At 42.9% G+C, this 22,493-nt stretch overlaps 1 protein-coding gene across 1 annotated transcript; it reads right to left on the bottom strand.

Moving 5' to 3' along the window:
* Window positions 1–15,657: 15,657 nt before the first annotated feature.
* On the bottom strand, window positions 15,658–22,212 carry LOC114922710 (acid-sensing ion channel 1-like; the record flags this gene model as incomplete). The annotated part of the gene is made up of 2 exons (XM_029284530.1): window positions 21,851–22,212; window positions 15,658–15,853 (listed from the first exon to the last, which is right to left on the bottom strand). Coding segments are annotated over exons 1-2 (558 nt in total), but the record flags the coding sequence as incomplete, so codon positions are not given.
* Between the last annotated feature and the right edge of the window lie 281 nt (window positions 22,213–22,493).

The following is a 22,493-nucleotide window of genomic DNA, read 5'->3' as shown; positions in this document are numbered from 1 at the left end:
CTTTGGCTAACAGCAAAGCACGTTTCTAGGGAAGGAATGAGGTAAAAAAAAAAAAAATACAAGCAGGAAGGTGCTAGATGCAAGCAGACACGAGGTTAGAGTTTAAGGACAGCAAGATGCAGAAAGATGGACTGGACCCACTGAAAACAGAACGGAATGCTGTACAAAATTGATAGAGAAAGAGAGATGGAAGGAGATTAGATTGCTCAAGGAAGAAGCAAGATTTGCTGGCAAGTTTTATTCCCCTCTGTGCCAAAACCAGCCAAGCAATTGAGCGGGCCTTAGCGTTCAGCTTCTGCAGTCACAGATAAAGCTCTGCGCCTGCTGCCCAGGTACGTTTGCATTCTGTTCCACTATGGAATTATCCTCCTGACTGTTTCTGCTGCCAAGCTCGTCCTTTAGCTTGGGAGATGCTGAAATGTTTAGCAACTGTGAGACTTGGATTCAAGATCAAGGATATCCTCAGGAAAATGTTTGGGATTTCTCTCTCATTCTCTTCCAGTGCTCACTCTGGCTAGCAGCTGCAGGATGACTGTGAAACCACCATTTAGCATGTTTGCTTATTCATTACTTTGTTAAATCAACCATTAGCTGAAATTCTTTCCCACAATTCCCTGAAGAATTCAAGCCAATCAGTCCTCTGGAGTGCTGTAGGGAAGTATAAAACAGCAGCCCTTTCTCATCCCTTTAGCTCAGCGGTTCTCAACCTGTGGGTCGGGACCCCATTTGGGGTCGATCGACCATTTCACGGGGGTCACCAAGCAAGGCTGTCCGCCATTTTTTTTGTCTGCCATTTTTTTCCCTTTTCTGGCGGGTGCCTTACCTCCCTTGGGCTGGGCCAGCTGGTGGTCGGCCTGCTCCGTCTCTGCCGCTTGCCAGCTACGCCTCGGCCGGCGCAGGGGGTGGAACCACGCATGCGTGGCGCTCCCAGGCAGGGAAAGTCCTCGACTTATGACCGGTTGGGTAGTCCTCGACTTATGACCGGTTTAGTCCTCGACTTACGACCGGTTTAGTCCTCGACTTACGACCGGTTGGGGGTCGCGGCATTAAAAAGGTTGAGAACCACTGCTTTAGCTGGCACAGTGGCCTCAGGGCAGCATTTGACACCGGGCACCCAGCTAGGATGTGAGAAACAATAATGTAATAATATATTAAATTTCTATGGCACGAAACTCTCAGCGACTCTGGATGGTTGCTAAATGTAGGCACTCTAGATGTGGCTAGATGTGGTACCAAGCTTGGCAGTATTGCGACTTAATTTCTGGAGATAATCTCTTTTCTAAAATTAGTTTTGAAAGCCTAAATACAGACCCAGAAGCTTAAGTCAGGGGTATCTCTGAGAAGTCACATGATAGATAACTTGAACTACTTGGTTGCTGATGCACAGAGCCGAAGGCACCGAAGAAACGTCGCTGACTATAGGGGGCGAAACTTTGGCTCCCTCGGAGAGGGTACGCAATCTGGGTGTCCTCCTGGATCCACGGCTGACACTAGAAGACCAGTTGACGGCTGTGGCCAGGGGGGCGTTTTACCGGGTACGCCTGGTTCACCAGTTGCGGCCTTTTCTGGACCGGGACGCCTTGCGCACAGTCACCCATGCTCTTGTCACCTCCCGCCTGGACTACTGTAATGCTCTCTACATGGGGCTCCCCTNTTACCTCTCATCGGCCGATACGCTCCCACAGAGAGGGTCTCCTCAGGGTGCCGTCAGCCAGACAGTGCCGGCTGGCGACCCCCAGGGGGAGGGCCTTCTCGGTGGGAGCCCCCACCCTATGGAACGAACTACCCCCAGAGATCCGGGTGATTCCGGATCTCCCCTCCTTCCGCCGCGCCCTCAAGACATGGCTATTTAAACTAGCAGGACTGGCCTAAGGGTTATCTTAATTTGGTTTTAACATAATTTTAACAAAAATGGCCAATAATTAATATTCTATTTTAATTACATTTTAAATTTAGCATTTTTGTATTGCGTACTTGTTTTAAATGGCTGTAAGCCGCCCTGAGTCCGTTGGGAGAAGGGCGGGGTAGAAATTTAAATAATAATAATAAATAATAATAAGGTTGGTTGGGCAGAAGCCTTTATGATCGGACACACCACGGGGTTGGCTGGGATTGCGAAGATCAGTGTTAAAATCAACCATGCAACTTGGTCTTTAAAAAATCTTCAAGATTCCCAATTTGGACTCTTCAAAAACAGAAGCTGGGGAATCTAACTTTGTGGAGAAAATCCATTCAAATCCGTGTTTGGATGTTTTTTATGGACTTTTATAGATGTCTAAATTCATGTGCAATTCATTAGTTTATATACAAATCCAAAAGTAGTTTGGGGTAATGTTTAAATGTTTCTCCAAAGTTGTAATACTCAGTTCAGAAAAATGCTGATTGCAAATGCTAATGTAAAGGCATGCGGAAGGAAAGAATTCAGTCAAAAACAATAAAAAGATGAAATAAGTGGGAAAAAAGATACCCTTATGATCTGTTTTTAGTTCTAACCGAACCTACCACTGACTCCCCCACAATCATTCATTTTATAAATATGCATGGGAAAAAACTGGCTTTAAAAATTTCAGTTCCATTTCTTTTTTTCCTCTTTCCAAATGAGGAAAGTGGCAATAATAATTCTGAGGCAATCATTTGCTTTTCTATATTTTTAGGATATGCGTGCTTTGCTAATATATTCTTTAAAAAAAAGAAAAAGACAGCAACCCTTTATGGGAAATTTCACCCAGCATCTCTGGTCTTGATATTTTTGCCAACACACAATCTGCTTCACTCACAATTAGATTTTTCTGCTCAGCAATCCAGCCTTTACTTTATATCAGAATTCCTGCTATTCTCCAAAGATGATACTGGGCCTGCTATATATGTGCAGCCTATAACACACATGATGCTATATTGCCTGTTTTTACTCAGCTCTCAGTAAGAAAGGGAGATCTTACAACAAGATCTAAACTTCTAAAGTATGATATTCCTACTTTAAGGTACATAATGGGGATTCTTCATCCATTTACAACAGGGGTGTCAAACTGCCGGCTCATGGGCCGGATGCATCACGCGGAAGCCGCACCTACCCCAGATCCAGCAAGGGGAAAAAAGTCACAATACGTTGTGACATGTCATGTGACGCGGCGAGTTTGATACCCCTGATCTACAAGAATGGATGAATAATGCCATGGTGTACTTGGCTCACATGATGACTCTGGATGTGGTTATATGTGAATGGAGGAGGACCTTTTTTTTTTGCTGTTCTTTTAAAAGAGAAACAATGCAGTTTTTATTTTAGTTTTTTTTTTGTCTGGCATGTTCTTCTAAGTTTCTTACAATGAATGAATCTAGATAACAGTAGAGTAATAACTAAGCAAAGGAGGACTATGGATAGACTATACCAGGGGTAGGCAACCTTGGCTCTTTTATGACTCATGGACTTCAGCTCCCAGAATTCCTGAGCCAGCCATTTATGTAAAAAGCATGCAGCACATCCAGATTTTCCCCTTAGTCAAGCTACTGAATCTATATGCCTGCAGCTAACGTTGATATAGCAAGAAACGAGAAGTTCTAACCCCCTGCTTAAAAATTCCATCTTAGACGCAAACACGGAAATCAGTAGAGAAATTTCAAAAGAAAGCTAACGGAGTACGTCTCCAATCCAATGCCTGATCCCTGGAAGTCAGCTCCACTGAAGTTTGATATGCTTATTCATGGCTGCAGAGGTTCAACTTGTAAAATCCATTAAGGTTTAATGGAAGATCTTCACCTAGTTGGAAGGCTACTGTACCCTTTTAATTAATAATGCAAACAATCATGCAGGGAAGTGTTTTAAATTGTTAGCATGAAGCCAGAAGCCCATCAGAAGGATGGAAATTCTCAGACCCTGCCTGATTATTCTCTTTCTATCATTTTTTTTCCTCTTAGCATTTTCCCAAGTATGGTGCGTCTGCTTTTTTTTTTTTTTTATCAACCAAGTGTTGTCCATTGCTTGTGATAGGAACTGACTGACAAGCTTGTCACCCGAGCTTGACATTGTGGGTTGAGTGAGAATGATTGGCTCAAAGTCACCCAGATGGTTTTCATGCCTGAGGCAGGATTAAAATTCACAGTTTCTTGGTTTATAGCCTGGCGCCTTAATCACTAGACCAAACTGGCTCTCCCTCTTCATATCAAATTCTTGTTACAAGTACATCTTTCACAAACAACATTTGAAAGCCTCATTACCACTTCCTTTACTTGCCATAATTAGGATGGATCAATTTATTTCACTGCATCAAATGACTTAATTATTACAGATCTTGAAAAATATCCCATGGCTGTGTTCTCTTATATGCCCTTTTCTCTATTTTGGGAAGAGGACTGGAAGGAAGCTGGATGTGGTCCTCACAAAACAAAGTAATTCTTGCTTTTCTAACAGTGCTGCTTTGGACATGTCTACTCAGTTATAAACTCTGTTACATTTAATGGAACTTAATCATATAAAAGCAGACATACGACTACAACCTAAACATTTTAATTTCTCATGAGTTGTCTCATTAATAAGCAATGCTGGAGCCATACTTGGCTGGCTGTAGGTGTGAGCTGTACTATGAATAATGAATCCATATCCATCCTGCTATAATACTTCCTACCCTGCAGACACATCACTTAGTACCTTAATTTGGAGAAACAGCAAGAATTTTGAGAATCTATTCTGTGAAATACTTGCCCAGATTAACAGGCAGGATTGGCACTCCCTCAAAAGATTTGAAATACTTATAGAGGAAGACATTTTAGACACTCCTACTCGTCTGATCTGCAATCTCCTCTGTGGAAAAGAAATCAAAGTCTTCCTGCCACACATTCTTCCCGCTGAAATCAAGGCAAAAGATTCAAAACCACAAATTAGAGTAGGCTCTAGATGAAGATCAAAATGTAATGGAAGATACCAATGTAATTGAGCAACACTCTTCGTTGTCTGAAACTATATTCGGGTGAACATTTTTCCTTCTGTAAAACTTAACTTGTGATCTCTTTGATCAAATAACTAAGGAGAAACTTCCTGACAGTTAGAACAATTAACCAGTGGAACAACCTGCCTCCAGAAGTGGTGAATGCTCCAACACTGGAAGTTTTTAAGAAGAGATTGGACAGCCATTTGTCTGAAATGGTATAGGGTTTCCTGCCTGAACAGGGGGTTGGACTAGATGACCTCCAAGGTCCCTTCCAACTTTATTATTATTAAATAGGGGGGGGAAGCCTTTTTCCCAAAGAGATTACTGTTTCCAATCAACAAATGTAAATCAAGCAGAAACCATTGCTCAGTAGGATGCCTAAGTGCAAAGGCGCCACTTCTTGGAATGCCAGCTAAGTGCATTTTCTTAGAATTCCTGGAGGACATGTTTTTGCATGCTTTTGAAATACAAAAAAGGCAAGACTTTCCTATATAAGGGGCTGTTGATAGAGACTTAAATTGTGGCCACCTCCAATTACTGATGTTTGTACATTGCATTCTTGGAATAAACTTCACCTCTGATTCAAGCAACTGCCTTCTTTATTCCCAGCTCAGAAACAAACCTAGTAAGATTTCTTTCTAACATCTCTCTGTCACTACTAAGATTTCTTGGTATTATGTTTTTTTTTAAAAAAAAATCATTTATGGAAATTTAAAGAGGCCAGTTTTGGGTCCTAAAAAAAGAATCAAGTTAAAATACAGTATAACTCAGGATCCGCAGACCAGTACCAACCAGTCTACGGCCCATGGGGAACCGGACTGCGCAAGTGAAGTCAGGAGTGTGAACGCGCAAAGCTCCATTTGTGCAAGAGGTAGACATGTGCACGCAACCATCCCCCCCCCCTGCCACCGCCACCTTTGTTGCTGATCCACAGGGCCAGAAAGGAAATAGAAACCATAATTAATACACTTAAAAGGTCTTTCTTTTTAAGTTAACCATTTGCCATAAGCTTAAATAGGGAGCACTCAATCAAATTTCCCTAGGGAGAGAGTCTACAACTCTCTGGTGCCCCTACAGAACAAACCTGGGATTCCTTCCTGACCAAGATGATAAAGACTTTTCAATGCTGAATGGGTGCTATGGGTAGAGGATCATATGTGAAAAGTGTGTCTTCTTTTAATCCATGTATCCATACGTCCAGGGCTTTTTTTGTCATAGAATGCCCAGAACGGAGTTCCGGCACCTTTTTTGGATGGAACCTTGTAGGGTAGGCAAGGCAGGTTGTATGTTGTGTGTGTGTCCGGGCACCTTTTTTTTTTTAAACAAAAAAAGCATTGCATACGTCCAAGCAAAAGTCTTTTCTTTCAGCTTTGAATCATTGGTTCTGAATTAGACATGGGATATGTTTCAGAGCTTTCAAAAAAAGAATAGCTTATAGTCAGACTACGCTAGGGAACCTGTGTCCATCCAGTGGTTACAAGGCACCAGTTTCCATCAGGCATGGCCAGCACTGCCAAGCATCAGGATACTTAAATAAAATTGGAGAATCACAGTTCCTCCCTGCTTTCCACATGAGAATTTTGAAATACAGACTTAACTAGAGAAGGAGGTGTCAGCTGCTATACTGCAGGGGTGATCTAAAGAATAAGATATTGGAAGTACGTGGTGTCTCATTAGCTTTTACTTGTGAGCTTCTTGAGAAGTTCTGTGTACTTCCCCAAAGCTGAAAATCTTTATTTCAGTTAGATTACTCTCTCTAAATCCTGGCTTCTAAATTTTCAAGGACGGTAGTATCTAGGGAGACATATGACAAGATTGTTTGTGTTCCCATATTTCTATAATTTTATTTATTCTTTTATATCTGTCTTAAATTTATAAACTGCACTCTTCTCCAACCAAATTCTCAGAGCGATGCACAATATGAACAACATAAAAAACATAATAAAAACCAGTAATATCAGAACAAAAATCATATCACACAATAAAATGTGAAAATATCTCTGCTATTACAATGAAATAATGATATATTACACAAGTGTAAAAACACAGCAGATTAAACTATTCTTTACCCTAGCCGTACATAACAAAGAACCCAGTCTCACCTCCCTCAAAAGTGATTTCTTACAATTGGGGTGCTCTTGACTCCAATTCACAAAGATCCTACCTTTCTATGTGGCAGAACATATCACAAGGACTCCGAGAATGACTATAAATTACCTCTGAAGAGGTTCATAGAGCTAGAGACAGTACTTCAGTGGCACCACACCGTTACAAAAATTAGCACTGGGCACATTAAGCATCTGGAGGATGACAGGCATTTTTTTTTAAAGGAGCAAGTTTGTAGTTTAAGGAAATGAAGATAAGGTGGCTGCTTATTGTGAAACTCCTGATCAAAATCTCAGAAGCTATAAAGCAAGCAAAACAGGATGCCCACCAGTCATAAGCTAAGATAGTATCTGACATTTTTCTGCTAACCCCTTGCCCTAAAACTTATATATTTGATTATCTCTCACTTTCATTATTGTAACCTTTCCCCTCTGGCCTTTCTCAGTCACCCTTCCATCCTCTCAGCTCTCTTTAAACCTCTCCTATCAAAATTATTTATTACTTCTTTTGCTTAGGCCACTGTTCAGCTTGAGGCCTCCCATTTGCACCAACCTCAGCTGAATCAAGTTCCAGGGCTCCTTTATATGATCGACCCCATTTTGCTTTTGCGTCTTATACACAACGTGCCTTTCTCCACAAATACTACAATTTCCTTATGGGCTTGGGTTGTACTCTTAGAACCTTTTGGGCTTAGCGTGTCAAAAATTCAGAAAATGCTTACCTTGATTCTGCTGGCATCTCTCTCTCTCTCTCTCTCTCTCTCTCACACACACACACACACAGAGAGAGAGAGAGAGAGAGAGAGAGAGAGAGAGAGATCAGACAAAAGAGAAACAACTCATCACAAAGAGTAATACATTTAATTATTTAAATGTATTATTTCACTGATAAATACACAATTGTAAATATTTTTCAAAATGCCTATCTGAGCCAACTCCAGGTTGCACAAGGCCTGGAAACTTCAGAGAATGCTCTTATGTGGCCTTGCAGCCTCTGAAAAGAGCAGGAAAGCCCTCTCTGTTCTCATGCGCTTTTCAGAGGCTCTGGAGGCCTTGAGGGCCTTTCTCTCATGAGGCCTCTGAAGTGTCTGAAAACTGTGTGAAAACGTTTGCATGATTTTTGGAGGCCTCAGAGGCCATGTGAGAGTAGGGCCCTCTCACATGACTTCCAGAGGGTCCAGGCAGGGCTTGGCGTGTCACCAAAATGGCAAGGTGTGTCAACTGTGACCTACTGTACGTGGCATAGGCTTGCCATCATTGTCTTACAGCTAACTTAACTGTAGTGTTCTTATTTATTAAATTTATTTACCACCCATCTCATTTCAAAGCAACTCTATTTTTACATTATTTGCCCCTAAGCAGAGGGATCTTTTTAGTTTACGTAACAATTCATTGAAATTGGTGGGCAATTAATTCATCATTTAACTAGGTATGTCAAATGATGTTGACCAAACCTAGAGTAGGTTACATGTGTGGGTCTGTGCCTGGGGGCAAAATAGACTGGGACCATACAACGAGGCCGTGATGTGTGGGATGGAGAATTTTGGTAGTCCTGAAAAGATATCCACATACGTGGCTTATATGGCTTACTTACCACATTAGGAAGTCTTTCTCCTTACAATATTGCAAATATTAAACATAGAACAGCTGAAGGAGGCTAAGGCAGTGGATTAATGCCTGCCTCCCCACCTACCATGCTCCTTCCTATATGTCATGCTCCTGAGCTATAATGCACCTGCAACTAACAATCTGTGAAATGAAAATAAATTACACACTGGAAAATTTGTCGACGTGTTTGGTCCTTTGTCTTTATTCCCAATCATATAATCAAGCTTTACTTGTATGCAGTGATGTCTGGAGACGTTCTTTGCATGTCAGCCTTGTCTCTCCTTTTTTGCTCTTTTGTCTTCCCAAGGTTAGTTTGGCTCTGTAAAATCGCTTCTTAGGAGCAAGGGCCTTTAAGAATCAATTCTCATGCTATATCCCATGTAATATGTGTGCGTATCAATACTGGCTATTTAGGGTTTCCACCTGAAAGGGGCAAAACATGGCTGAGGCAGGCAGACTAGCTTGCAGGCGATCCAGTAACACTGAATATTCTGGTAAATCAAACAAAAATAGATAAATCTATTTAGTCTGTGTAATTAATACAGTACGGAGAATATACTGTTGTTCCATTAAATGTCACATCTCCATATCCCTCATGGAAGCCTTCCTTTCAACCAATTTGTTTGGATCAAATACCTGGACTTGTATGGATCATTTGCTCTTTTGTGAGCTGACTGATCACACCGGGGAATTGCGTTTCTTATTTGCACACAATCTGTGGATGGCAAAACCTTTGTAGATCCCTGGAGACCTGCTTCCTAACCTGGCATTCTTTATTTCATTTTAATTCTTCCTGCTCCCTCACAATGAAACTTGAGTCATTATTGGAGATCCTCACTTTTTTTTTAGCTCTGATTTTCCCTTTAGAAGTGAGAGGCTTAAACAGCTAGGCCACTTCAGCAATGGCAACAGAAAGCCTCTGTAGTCTGCATAGTGTCTCTTCGGATGAGACAAACCAACAATAGTAGCCCAATGCAAAAGCAAACACATATCAAACTGGTTTATTTTTTCCCATGATATCCACAGCCAATCATAGCCAGCTAGAACCCTCTGTTCTGCAGCAATCTTGAAGCTCTAACCTCAACCAACAGCAGTGGGCATCAAAACAATTCAGTGGTGCTGATAAACATATCTCGTATCTTCCCCTCCACATCAATAGCTGTATCCAGCTACTACCGGTACTACAAGAGATTTCCTTCCAAAGAGACACCAAATTGCAGAAGCTGGAAAACAGCCACTTTCCCCCATAACAGTTTTCCCACCTGTTTATTTAATGCTGCATATCCCCCCCCCAAAACAGAGCACCTTTCCAAAGCCACAGACATGTATGCTTCAGCTTGGATCACAATGCCTCAATGTGTCCACACAGTTGCCACAGCTTTCATTGCCATATACCTAGGCAAATCCAGGTTTCCAACAATTTTTACAATGTTTGCCTTTGAGGATACAGAATGGTAAATTATTTCCGCAGCAGCTATTTGTTAACTCTGCTCAGGATCATCAACACATCTTTATGATTCTTTATACAATGGAGACATCACGGTATAGTGGTTAAGATGCTCAACTAGGAGCAGGGAGTTTCAGGGTCTGGTCCTCCCTTAAGCAGGGAAGCCAGCTGGGCAATCTTAGGCCAGTGACTCCCTCTCAATCTCAATTCAACCTCTGGCTTTGCAACAAGCCAACAAAGCCTCTTGTTGCGACATGAACTGATAGTTTTACTGGAAGAACTAGGTGAGCGCAGTGCAAAACAAAGCACACTTTGCAAACATATGGGAAGGAGAAGGAGGAGGGGGGGGGAAAGGGAAGGAGAAAGGTGACAACAACATGAAATTGCAATCGCCACCCATCAGAGATAATAACATGCTGGATTTATGTAGTCTTCTAATCAATAAGTTTGGTCCTTGAATTAATCCCATTTAATAGAGACATACAGGCATTAGCATATACCATAGGCACACTGTATACTGGATGCAAAACCACACTCTGAATGTTAAGGTACCTGTTGCCCAAGTTCCCAGTTGTTGCCCTAGGATGAATCCTACTGGATCAGTCTAAATTTATCTCTTCCAACATTCTTCATCTCACACACAACTCAAACAGATGTCCTTAAGAAACTCATCTCCAGGATCTGAAATGGTAGCTGTCTTCAACTGTTGCTTCATAGGAACTTGTATTTAGAACATGTTATCTTTGACTCTCAAAGTATATTAGTTATTTAAAATAGCTCTCTTTGATTCCTGTATATATTTTTCAGAGGGTTTTTAAAAAAACCAATCATTTAAATTGATTAAATTGGTGGGTAATTATTTCATCTTTTAACTATGTATGTCAAATGATATTAATTAAAGTTAGACTAGTTGTCACCAACTTGGACAGAAGGCAATCCTGCATGGTCCTGCTGTCACCCTGCAGTGAACCCATGATGGGACAAAATTGGAAGCAAATGTTAAGGAGCACACAGTTGGGTAAAAAAGCTGTTTGGAAACCCATCCTGCATTTATTAAGTTTCTACACAGGATAGCATGAGTGATGTCTCAGATTGTTGCCCCATTGAGTTATGTGGAATGGGAGTGGGTTAGTGTAGGATATGAAAACAGTCTGGGACAGTTTGAGAGGGATCTGTCAAAACTCAGAAGATACTGATGTTGAACAACAAATTGCTACAGTGAAGGGTTATTGGTAGGGGTATGGCTGGATGCAATGGTCTGGCCCTTCCAGGAGAAAGGAGACTTATTTTATTGCAGGTGCCTGCTTCCATATTTGCCGCCTTTCTGTGTCTGGAAGGAGGCCTCAGGCTACTGCTGTTGAATGTCCCGTTTCTGTGTGGTAAGACTACATTCATCCAAAACCTGATGGTGGATGAGTGTGCAGACCGGCCATGCATCATTGAAATGAAGCATAGTTGGACACAGACATGGATATAACCATGGCAAGATTTATCCTTCTCTGGTTGGCTCAGCAGCCCCAACTCCAAGGTTGGGGTGTGTGTGTGATATTTTGTGATACTTTAATTGTGACTAGATATGCTACTTTATAGATAACCAGATATGAATGCCTGAAAGATGAAGTTGGGCAACTGAGTCAAACTATGGCTACTGCTGTGTACTGACCATTCTGCCACCCAGCACCAATCTTGCTTGAACAATTAGATCTCATTGTCAGGTTGGTGTTGGGAGTCCCAAAGCTATTACTGTAGCAATGGGGGGTTTCAGTCTATGCCCTGAGTGTGGGATTCAGACAGAACTAGCATGGCACGTCCTCCATGGTAACTATGAGTTTGTCCCAGGTGACTTGTAGGCTGGCATATACAGGCAGTCACATGTTAATTCTGCTGTTGACCTTAGAGCACATGAGATGTGATCGGACGTTGGAAGACAAGATAATCAGATCAGGTTAACATGGTCAACATGTGGATTATGTTCTATCTCTGCAAGGACGTGGAACCAATTAGGATGGCCTGATGGACCCTACAAGTTTTCTAAAGATGCTTGGAAGATTTTCCCAGGGGCCAGGCAGAAAGTTCTGTCATACACTTTTTTGAACTCTGGAACTCAGAGACAGGAAAGGTTTCGGACAGGACTGCTGCCATGTGGCCTCTCTATAGTCACTGATCCTGCTTCTTGGGTAATCAAGGGTCTCCAGAAGCTGAAATGTCAAAAGAGATGCCTAGATCAATATTACGGAAATGAAGACTGAATGCAACTGAACATGGAGGTGTTAAGAACAGATTTTTGTCCAGTGCCTTATACAAGCTTATCCACAGCCTTCTGCTGAGGAAGTTTTTCTTGCAGGCTGCTGTGATATGCTTTTAAGTCTTTGTGGATAGCTTTGCTCATATTCACTTTATATTGGATGCCATTTGATTTCAGTACAGCAAGATTAGTGAGGTTATATCTTGAGAAATCATCCTGGATTCTTTTGAACTCATAGTCTAAGGAAGTGGGTAGCTTAAGACCCATCATCATGCATTGGACCCAGCAATTTCATTCTGGAAAGGAAAAATGTCTCTTTAGTGGAAGGGATACAACTACTGTATTTGCCTTGATGGAGGCAGTGGTGCACCCCTCTTAGCAGAGGATCTCTCAACCAGCAATTTTCGACAACATTTGTCCATTTTGTAATCTTCTCGTTAGAGGGAAGATTTTTGAAAAAGATAGTGTGGCTTCAGTTGCCAAATATCCTAGGTGAAATGAATTATCTAGATCCCTTACCTCATTCCAGTGAATGACTGTCATCAGGCTCCACATGAAGGGAGTGCACGTCTGGTTCAATGAGACATTTTGGTGCCATTGAATACTATTGACTGTGGCATTTTGCACCATTTGTGAGGTTGAGGGCATCGTTTTATGATGATCCTGATTCTTCCTAAGACGGCAGTTCCAACTGGTGGTTGGAAGAGAGGAATTGTTGAACTTATAGCTTGTTGAACTTATAGTTCAACTCATCAAATTTGCGGACAACACCAAGATGGGGGGAATAGCTAATACTTTGGAATATAGGTTCGAGATCCAGAAGCATCTTGACAAACTTGAGCAGTGGACCCTATCCATTAAGATGTGGTTTAGTGGTGAAAAAAGTAAGGTTCTGCACTTAAACAGGAAAAATAAAATGCATAGGTACAGAACAGGTGGTACTTGGCTCAATAATAGTAACTATGAGAGGGATTTAGGTGTCCCAGTGCACCACCATTGCAGCTGTCAAAAAAAAATCAATGCAATCCTAGGCTGCATCAACAAAGGGATACTGTCAAGACAATGAGAACTGATAGTACCATTTTACACTGCGCCGATGAGACCACACTTGGAATACTGTATCCAGTTCTGCTCACCATGCTACAAAAAAGATGTTGAGATCCTAGAAAGTGTGCGGAGAAGAGCAACAAAGATGATAAAGGGTCTGGAGGCTAAATCGTATGATGAACAGTTGAGAAACTTAAGTAGTCTAGCTTATCAAAGAGAAGGCTCAGGGGAACATGATAACTGTCTCCTAATAATTCAGAGGCTGTCTACAAAGAAGAAGGGATTGACTTATTCTCTACAACACCAGAGGGCAGGACAAGAATGGATGGAAGCTGGTCAAAGAGAGATACAACCTATAATTAAGGGAAAAGTTTCCAACTGTGAGAACAATTAATAAATGGAATAGCTTGTCTCCTGGGGTTATGGGTGCTCTGTAACTGAAGGTTTTCAAAAACAGACTAGACAACCATTTGACTGGAATGGTATAAGACTCTTGCCTTGAGCAGGGGGTTGGACTAGAAGACCTCCAAGGTCCCTTCCAGGTCTATGTTTCGATGATTCCATTGTACATATTATGTGTGGGTACCATAGAGTTCGGTCCTCTCTCTGATATTATTTAATGTCTACATAAATCCATCAGTTGGAGTGAGTTATCCTCTATGTGCTGATTATATTCAATTATATATCGCTATGCCAGGCAAGGTTGGAGATAAGAGTGGAAGTTCTTGGTTTGTTCCTGAAAGTTGTGAGGAACTACTAGATCAGTGGTTCTCAACCTTTTTAATGCCGCGACCCCAACCGGTCGTAAGTCGAGGACTAAACTGGTCGTAAGTCGAGGACTAAACTGGTCGTAAGTCGAGGACTAAACCGGTCGTAAGTCGAGGACTATCCAACCGGTCGTAAGTCGAGGACTTTCCCTGCCCGGGAGCGCCGCGCAAGTGTGGTTCCGCCCCCTGCGCCGGCCGAGGCGTAGCTGGCAAGCGGCAGAGATGGAGCAGGCCGACCACCAGCTGGCCCAGCCCAAGGGAGGTAAGGCACCCGCCGGAAAAGGGGGGGAAAATGGTGGACAAAAAAAATGGCGGACAGCCTTGCTTGGCGACCCCCATGAAATGGTCGATCGACCCCAAATGGGGTCCCGACCCACAGGTTGAGAACCACTGTACTAGATGGAACAATAACAACAGCAACAAAAATCAAACTGAATCAGAGTAAGATGGAAGTGCTGTTTGTAGATAAACAGTCTTTTCCCCCAGTTCTTAGATTAGGTCTAAAAGGACCACACTCTCCTTCAAAGACCAGATCTGTGACTTAAGGTTCTCATGACTCCTGCTTGAACAGTAGAGGGAGGCCAAGACTATGGGAACTTTGGCACAACTTCAACAGTTGCAGTCCTTTTTCGACGAGGAAGTCTTTATGTCAGTGACTCATGCTCTTATTGCCTTGCAATTAGACTACTATAATGCACACTACGCTAGGTTGCTTTTGAAGATGATTCAGATTCTAACAGTCCTCCTGCTGCTGGAGGTATATTACTTCTACAGCATAACACCTGTGCAATTGTCACTGCACTGGTTGCCAGTAGGTTTCTGGGTCAAAATTCACATAGCTAGTGTAAATCTTTAATGCTCTAAAAGGCACAGCTCCTGCTTACCTGGAGGTCCATCTCCTCTGTAAAATGCCCATCTTGTGAGGTCTTCTCAAAAAAGGATGCATAGGATCCCCACCCCAAAAGTGAGCAAGAGGCCTCTTTTTTGAGAATAGCCCCAAAATTGTGCTTACCCCTTGAGGTCCATTTCAAATTGTTGGGGTTTTCAATAGACTATTAAAACAGGCCTTTTTCCCCCCAAGAGGCATTTGGGCACTATGTTGGGTTGATTTGGGTTGATCTTTATTTTCTGTTTGGTGTTTTTTTTTTTCATTTTATTCTGCAACAGCTTTTATATAATGTGGGCTGAGATTTGTTTGCTTGCTTGCTTTTAAAAAATATGCTATGTTTTTTATTCTGCCTGTTCTTGTAAAACACTTCACTGTGTGCTGTAGTAGTCTGTAAGTATATGTAATCAATAACAAAGAAATAAGCCTATCTGCATTGTCAGAACAAGTCAATACAGCAGACTGCCTTCTTCCCCCCCCCCCCCCCCCCCCCCCCCCCCCCCCCCCCCACAATGATGCCAACACTATGCACAACACAGGTTCTTCTCTCTATGGATACACAACATGATCCAAATTTAACACTTACTCCCTACCTCACAATCTTCAGAGAAAAAGAAGCCAGACACTCACCACTTTAAAGTCAGAGGGACCACATGGCTCCCCACGGAACAAGCAGGAGAGCAGCATTTCCTGGATATCATGGCCAGCTCGGTCCGAGAACTCCCGCATGTTAAAAGGTTTGGGCTTGAAGTTGCGGAAATTTGCCTTCTCCTGCAGGATCTCCAGCTGTTTCTCATCAGCCATTTGGGTGTCCGGAATCTCGTACCTGAGAAAAAATCCAGAGCATAGTCACAGTGGTTCGGTTTGGGTCTCCCTATCGGTTGGGCTGGTGCAGTTCACAGAGAAAGTGCCTGAGCCTCCAATGCTCCTGGGCAAAGCATCTGTAAGATGGTGAGATGGTCAGATGATACACCTGGGACTTCTCAGTTCCAGCAGCAAAAGCACAGTGTAATTAAAACCTCACATTGAGACTCTTCTGTGAAGATAAGCAACTGTTCTTCACTCCTTGCAAGACTAACCAGGCATTTTCAGATTATATAATTACTCCTAAAAAAGCAAAAGAAACAGCCACTTGCCACTGAGGCAGCTTTTCCACTCTCCAAAGGCATAACACATTTTACATTAGCAACCAAGATGTTGTTCTCCTGCATGACAGCTACACACTAGGAAAAAAAAAAGGCAGATATCGGCTGTTCCCCTGATTTTATGACAACTCTTGTCATAAAGAAGGGAGTGCATGTGAAACGGTGAGGCTGTAAGTGTACTGAGTTTATATTCTGGAAAGAGACAGTCAAAATGTTTATGCATAGCCTTGCGCACACTTGTATGCATTTACCCTTCACAGCCTGTGGATGTTTAATACCAATAGACATTGTGTCCGCTTCATTAACAGCAGTCAAGTCATGTCTCTTTGGGGAATCGAAGAAGGGGTTTCAATACTTCCCATCTCCCCAGGGCACAGGATGTGCCAGCTTTAATGTTTCAACCCAGCTTGCTTCTTCATTAGCCTGCTTGGTGGATGAGGATCATCCTTTGCAAGGATAGCATGAGCTCGGAATGAGACTTGAGAAGGAAAGCGTGAATATCCCAGGCCAAAAGCTAACAACATGTTTTATTAGAGCAGAGAGGTGGAATTTCAGCTGGCTTGAAGCCTGTACTAAATAATGTCAAAAGCCATGTTCCAAACGTGGCAGCAGTCAAGATGAGACACAATGATGGTGGTGGGAAGGCATAGAGTGAAGCATCAGCGGGTTTAATGGGTGTCTTTTGCAAGACTCAAGGCACATATTTCCTTCTTTTAAGCTCTCCAAACTCAAACCACAGCAACAATGTTTTGAACGTTGCAGTTTATTTATGCATTAAATTTATATGCTGCTCATCTCACTCGACAATGGGGCACTGGGCAGTTTACAATTAAAGTAATTATTAAAATTAACAAGACTAGGTCCAAAACCAGAAAACCACAAACAAGAATAGTATAGTTGTGGCCTCTTCCCTATTAATCCACCAGCCACCTCCAGCACAGAGCATTTCCATTAGGGCCTCAAGTCAGCCGGCAAAGCCAGGGGTTAAGGCCCTTACAGAAGGCCAAAAGGGTAGTGGCAGACCTTACTTAGGCCCCACTTAGGCTGCACTGCTTGCTTTCCTACCTTACAGGAATGCTCTCCTACTAAGACAACCATCAAAATGCTAACGTAGGAATGTAAAAATCTGCCACTTCAATAGCGTTTCTTGAGACACCTTTAATTCTCAGAATCTCACTTTGAGTTAAAGCTTTCTTGTCTATAAGGACTAGAAGAAAACGGTGTGGGCAATGCTTGGAAAATTGCAAAAGTCCAATGAAGGCCCTGAAGAAGCTTCCTAGTGGTCAAGAATACAGTTCAGTGCCTTCTATTGTTCTATAATAGTTTTTGAGTACAAGCCACCCAATACATATGCATATGCCAAATCAGTGCAAATTGCAAATGCAAAAATTGGATGTTGCCCAGTTTGTCTGCACCTGTTCAACAAAGCAGGCGGTTAGAATCAATTGGAATTGCAAAGTATGCTGCTGAAACTTGGAATAATGTCAGTCCCTAAATCTCTAACGTACCTAAATGTGTAATGTTGATTTCCTGACTATAAGTGCGTCTAGTATGGCCTGCAGCTTACAGTCCTTTTTGAGAAAATCATACCACACTGACAGGGCAAGCTACTGCATATAAACAGGGTGCAAACCCCAAACTTACTAGCATTGATGATGTTACCTAGTAAGGTAATAAAAGGTCTGCAAGCAAACAAACAAACTCAGAGTATACCAAGCACTCCATAGTTCAACCCTGAGCTGCATATATTCTCTTCTACTGGATACTTTTGATAATACAGAATTGGTAGAACATTTTCAGCGACCCCTTTGTGAAGTGAGGCAGCATAGAGATCATGTTTATATAAAGAAGGGGGTAGATTGGGATGCTACAGCTATTTAGTGGCCAGAAACACTGGCCAGTAAGACTTGCAAATACAACATTTTATTTGCTTTTGGATGACTTAGGCTAGCACGATCCCCGGAACACTTTTGACAGTGTTTTTGATAGGTTGATTTCTGCACGTCTAAACTACTTTCTATTTGCAAAAGGAGTCAATAACGGTTATAAATAAAGTATCAGGCATTTAAGCAGATTTCTGGAGTAAGAAGGAAATAAACAGGTTGCTGGGCATAGGGAGCAGACTGGAGGTTTTCCCTGGCTGTCCAGAGAAAATGCCACCATTCCAAGGAGCTCTGGAACATTCAATTGTATAGGATGGATTCACTGGTATTACTTGATTGACATTTCAGAACCTTCTTCTATCTAATGGTTTCAAGATGTATTTAAACTCTGACTGGTGAATTCTGGAAGATGTCATCCCGCTCTATTTGGACGGCCTCAGGCTGAGAAAACCTGGTCAGTGCTGTGGGACTAATATTAGCTAGTAGCCAGTTAGCTTCTTGGCACATAAAGGAATTAGTATCTGGCTGGCACATTTTTCAGATGTGAAAAATTCCGTAATTTTCAGGGAAACCTATGGCCAACCCTAACTGTCGCTCAGCTGGCAAAATTAAAGAACAAATCAAAAACATATTCCCCATTAAGAAACCAGTAAATTTTATTCTTGGGATAAGCATATCTATCAGGGTTAGGCATAGGTTGCTTATTTTTCATAAATATGCAAAACCGTATGCAACAATCCAGATCCCAAAATCTCTTTTTTCGGTAGTGGACCAATGGGAAAAGGAGAGCAGTTTATCGCTTGTGGGGTGGAAGGGCAGGAGTATCAGTTTTGAAGCCCCTCAAAGATCCCATTCTTGGCTTTGTGCATGGCTCCTTCTGTCATGAGAGCCAAGAATAGGAAACCGTCAGACTTTTATATCATCGCCCACAATCAACACATATACAGTACTATCTACGCTAGTTCTAAAAACCCTGATGTATTAGCAGATGGCATATTTTGCACATAGAGAACCACATTAGATCAGTGCCAAAGGTCGAATTGCTACAAATACTTACATGCAAGCTGCCTATGCCACCCCTTTTTTCTTGTCTTTTTCCCAAATTATAGCTGTGGAAAAGAACATATATTTTATATTTTACGGAAGCAGGTAGCAAGAAATCCAAGCCATTAGGGCCTACAAGGAGCAAAGACAGGCTACCAAGCCTGCCCTAAATTTTGGATTCCACTCCCACACTGTTCCCCGATTTGGCCACTTCTATTTTTATTTACTTATTTATTAGATTTTTTTTATCCCACCTTTATTACTTTATAAGTAACTCAAGGCAGCGAACCTACCTAATACTCCTTCCTCTTCCTATTTTCTCCACAAAAACAATCCTGTGAGGTGAGTCTCCTGGTTTTTGGCTGGTGCCTTAAACATTACACCAAACCGGCTCTCATTATTTGTATGAAACCCAATTGATTTGATGGACCACTGGCTTAACTCAGGGCAGCGGGGTTTTTTCATTTTTAACTTACAAAACCAATCCTGACAAAATTAATGACCATTAAATTAGGCAGCTTTAAAAAGAGGTAGAGGCAAAGGCATGGAGGAGCTGTCTATCCTGAGCTCTGAGCCCTGACAGCTAAACAAAGTCTCCTTGATCAGTGGCAATATACCATCACACCTCATTGGGAAAGGCAGGGCTGGAAGAGAGGCCAATTGTTTTTAATGTCTGTTTTTAGATTTTTAAAATTTCCACTACCATCTGGCTGGCAGCTACTATTAATAGGGTTGGATTTTTTTTTTGTCCAATCCAACTAGTTCTTTTTGGGTTTTTTTATGTTCTGAAATAAAGGATGATTTGTTATGCTCTATGAAATAGTGGCATTTTGGCCAAAAAACAGCTCTAAAAGAAAGAAAGAAAAAGGGACATTTTGTAAAATTAGCTTTTTTTTTCCACGATTCAGGACTACAGTCATATTTTGTCTATTTCATTAGGTAGAGACCAAGTAGCAAGATAGGCAATGGGGATTAGTTGCTCCAGGCAAGTATGATTCTGTAGTGAAATATTTGTCATTCAAACAATAAAATTACTCTGATAAAATATAATTCCAAGAACTGATTGAACCATGGACTTCAACAGAAAAAGAGAATGGAGAAAAATCATTCTGATATAGGATGCACTGAAAAAATAAAATTCTGCTACTGCCACTTAGTTGTAAAAAGTCCTGCATATACCACTTAGAACAGATCACATCACAGCAGCAAGCTCTGCAACGTGAAGATCAAAGTACTAGCTCTTATCCACCCTCCATTTAAATTTCATGCCATCCCTGAGTTAAAATCCATACAAACTAATTGACAGAAAGTCTCATCCTCTCCTTCTGGCTTTAGGAATACAACTGAACCAAGTTACATGGAAGCACCTGGCTGAGGTGGCCTAATCAAGTTGACCATGTAACCCTGGTTTCAGGTATTAACTCAGAACCTGGTTAGTCCTAGATGAGAGACTGCCAGGTAATCCCAAGACTACAGTCTAGACCGGGAAGTCAAAACAAATCCTGGATGAAAACAGTAGCCAACCACTTGTGTATGGTTGCCAAGAAAACAACATGGATATGTTCGTTAATTCATAGGAGTCGAGCTCAGTTCAAAGGAGATGTTACAGTACTTTTACATGCTGGGGAGTTGCAATTCTCTCCAGTAGAGGGCAGTAATATGCTGAGATGAGAAAGATGAAATTGGGGGCTTTGGTGGGGGGGGGGGCTCTTGGAATCCTGACTCAGGAGTTGCTTTTTGTAGCTTGCAGAAAACATGCAGCAGGCAACCTCAGCTTCCAATGGCCTCAGTTTCCTCTCAGAAGCGGCTCTCCCTGTTGCCCCTGTGCAACTGATATCCAGGATGCCCAAACTCTGGTTTGCCCTCCCAGGCTGATTCGTGACTAGCTACAGATAGATCTCAGCTCCAAGAATCTGAAAACAGGGGAGTTCAAGCAGCAGAAAACATTAGCTGCCTTGTGTCAAGAATACGATCAGCTGTACAAGAAATACTTGTGGTTCAGTCCACAGCGTGGGAGCACATCACCCTTAAAGTGCACAAACAGAGTAAAATAGGGAACAGAATCAAAGCAGCCTCCATGGGGTCATATGGGACTCTTTGCCACAAATGGGCGGCCGACAGCCTTTACAGTGATACGTACTGCATCTGAAAGGAGTCAAGTGCATGGGGCCACACGTCTGGCTTGAAGAAGAGCTGGCCATGTTCAGCCATAGAAACTCACCATGTGACTTGAAGCAGTCACAATTTCAGTCCTCCCTACCTCACAGGATTATTGCTGTGGAATCAAAGGGACAGGTAGCCTGGAAAAAGATCGGCAGTCTGTATAACAGAGACATAAACCACCTCCAAAGCCATACGAGACCCAGGTCAGTGACCAAGTATACAAAGTCAAGCCTCCCTCAACTTGGACTCTACTCCTGCGGACTTTATAGACACAGCCGTGCACTTTTCTTGGCAACGATATGGAAACAGTTTTCCATTCTGCCAGTGCTAAATAGCTTGTCACCCAGAAACACTCTCAAATGTGTGTCAGATCACAGTATGAAAATATACATGTTGCACACTTCAGCGCACAGTTCAAACACTTCCCAGCACACACACACACACACACGCACACCATCTCCTGTCATGGCCACAAGTGGACCAACTGTTGCACGGCATCCCAAAGATGCTTCGGGACCTCGGGCTTTGCACTCTTGCAGGGCATGGGTGTGTGGGGGGGGGGCTCCCCCTCCCCATCCTCTGACCCACCTGCTATTGAGCAGGGCGAGGAGCTCCCCAGCGTGGTACAAATCATTCTTGGTCACTCGGCTGAAGCGAAACTCGTTGAGGTTGCAGAAGGTGATGGCTGGGAAGGTCATGTGGGTGGCAGCCACCTCGTCCAGCTTGGTGACGTGAGGGTAGCGAAAGTAGTACTGGATCCTCTCATTGCAGACGAAGACCAGCACGGCCAAGGAGCCCAGGAAACACAAGGTCCAGAAGATGCGCTTGACTGAGAGGCGCTCGTAGGAGAAGATGTGGGACAGGCCGTGCAGCGTGGAACTGCTGGCAAACGCCTCGATGCTGACCGGCTGCCCGTTTTCCACCTCCTCCTCGTCCACCTTCAGGTCCATCATGGTCAGAGCCGGGGCAGGGCGACGAGCGGGGGGAGGGGGGGACGCCGCACTAGATGGAAAGGAGACAAGCGCTCAGGAGGCGTCGCTGGCCAGCCTGGCCATTATCCCAGTTGGGGAAGGTCTAAACCCAGCGCCCCTTCCCTTCCCTTCCCTAGCTATTGTCTGGAAGCGCGGCGGCACCAAGGAGCTCGGCTCCCGGGCGTTCTCCTCCCCGCGCTCTCCCAGCCAGCCCCCAACCTCCGCTGCACTTTTCACCCGGGCCGGAGGGATCCTCCCCC

This window comes from Protobothrops mucrosquamatus, unplaced genomic scaffold, assembly GCF_001527695.2.
Source record: "Protobothrops mucrosquamatus isolate PMUCROS unplaced genomic scaffold, P.Mucros_1.0 scaffold691, whole genome shotgun sequence".
Classification (NCBI taxonomy): Eukaryota; Metazoa; Chordata; class Lepidosauria; order Squamata; family Viperidae; genus Protobothrops; species Protobothrops mucrosquamatus.
This window is presented reverse-complemented; position numbering and strand designations above follow the sequence as displayed.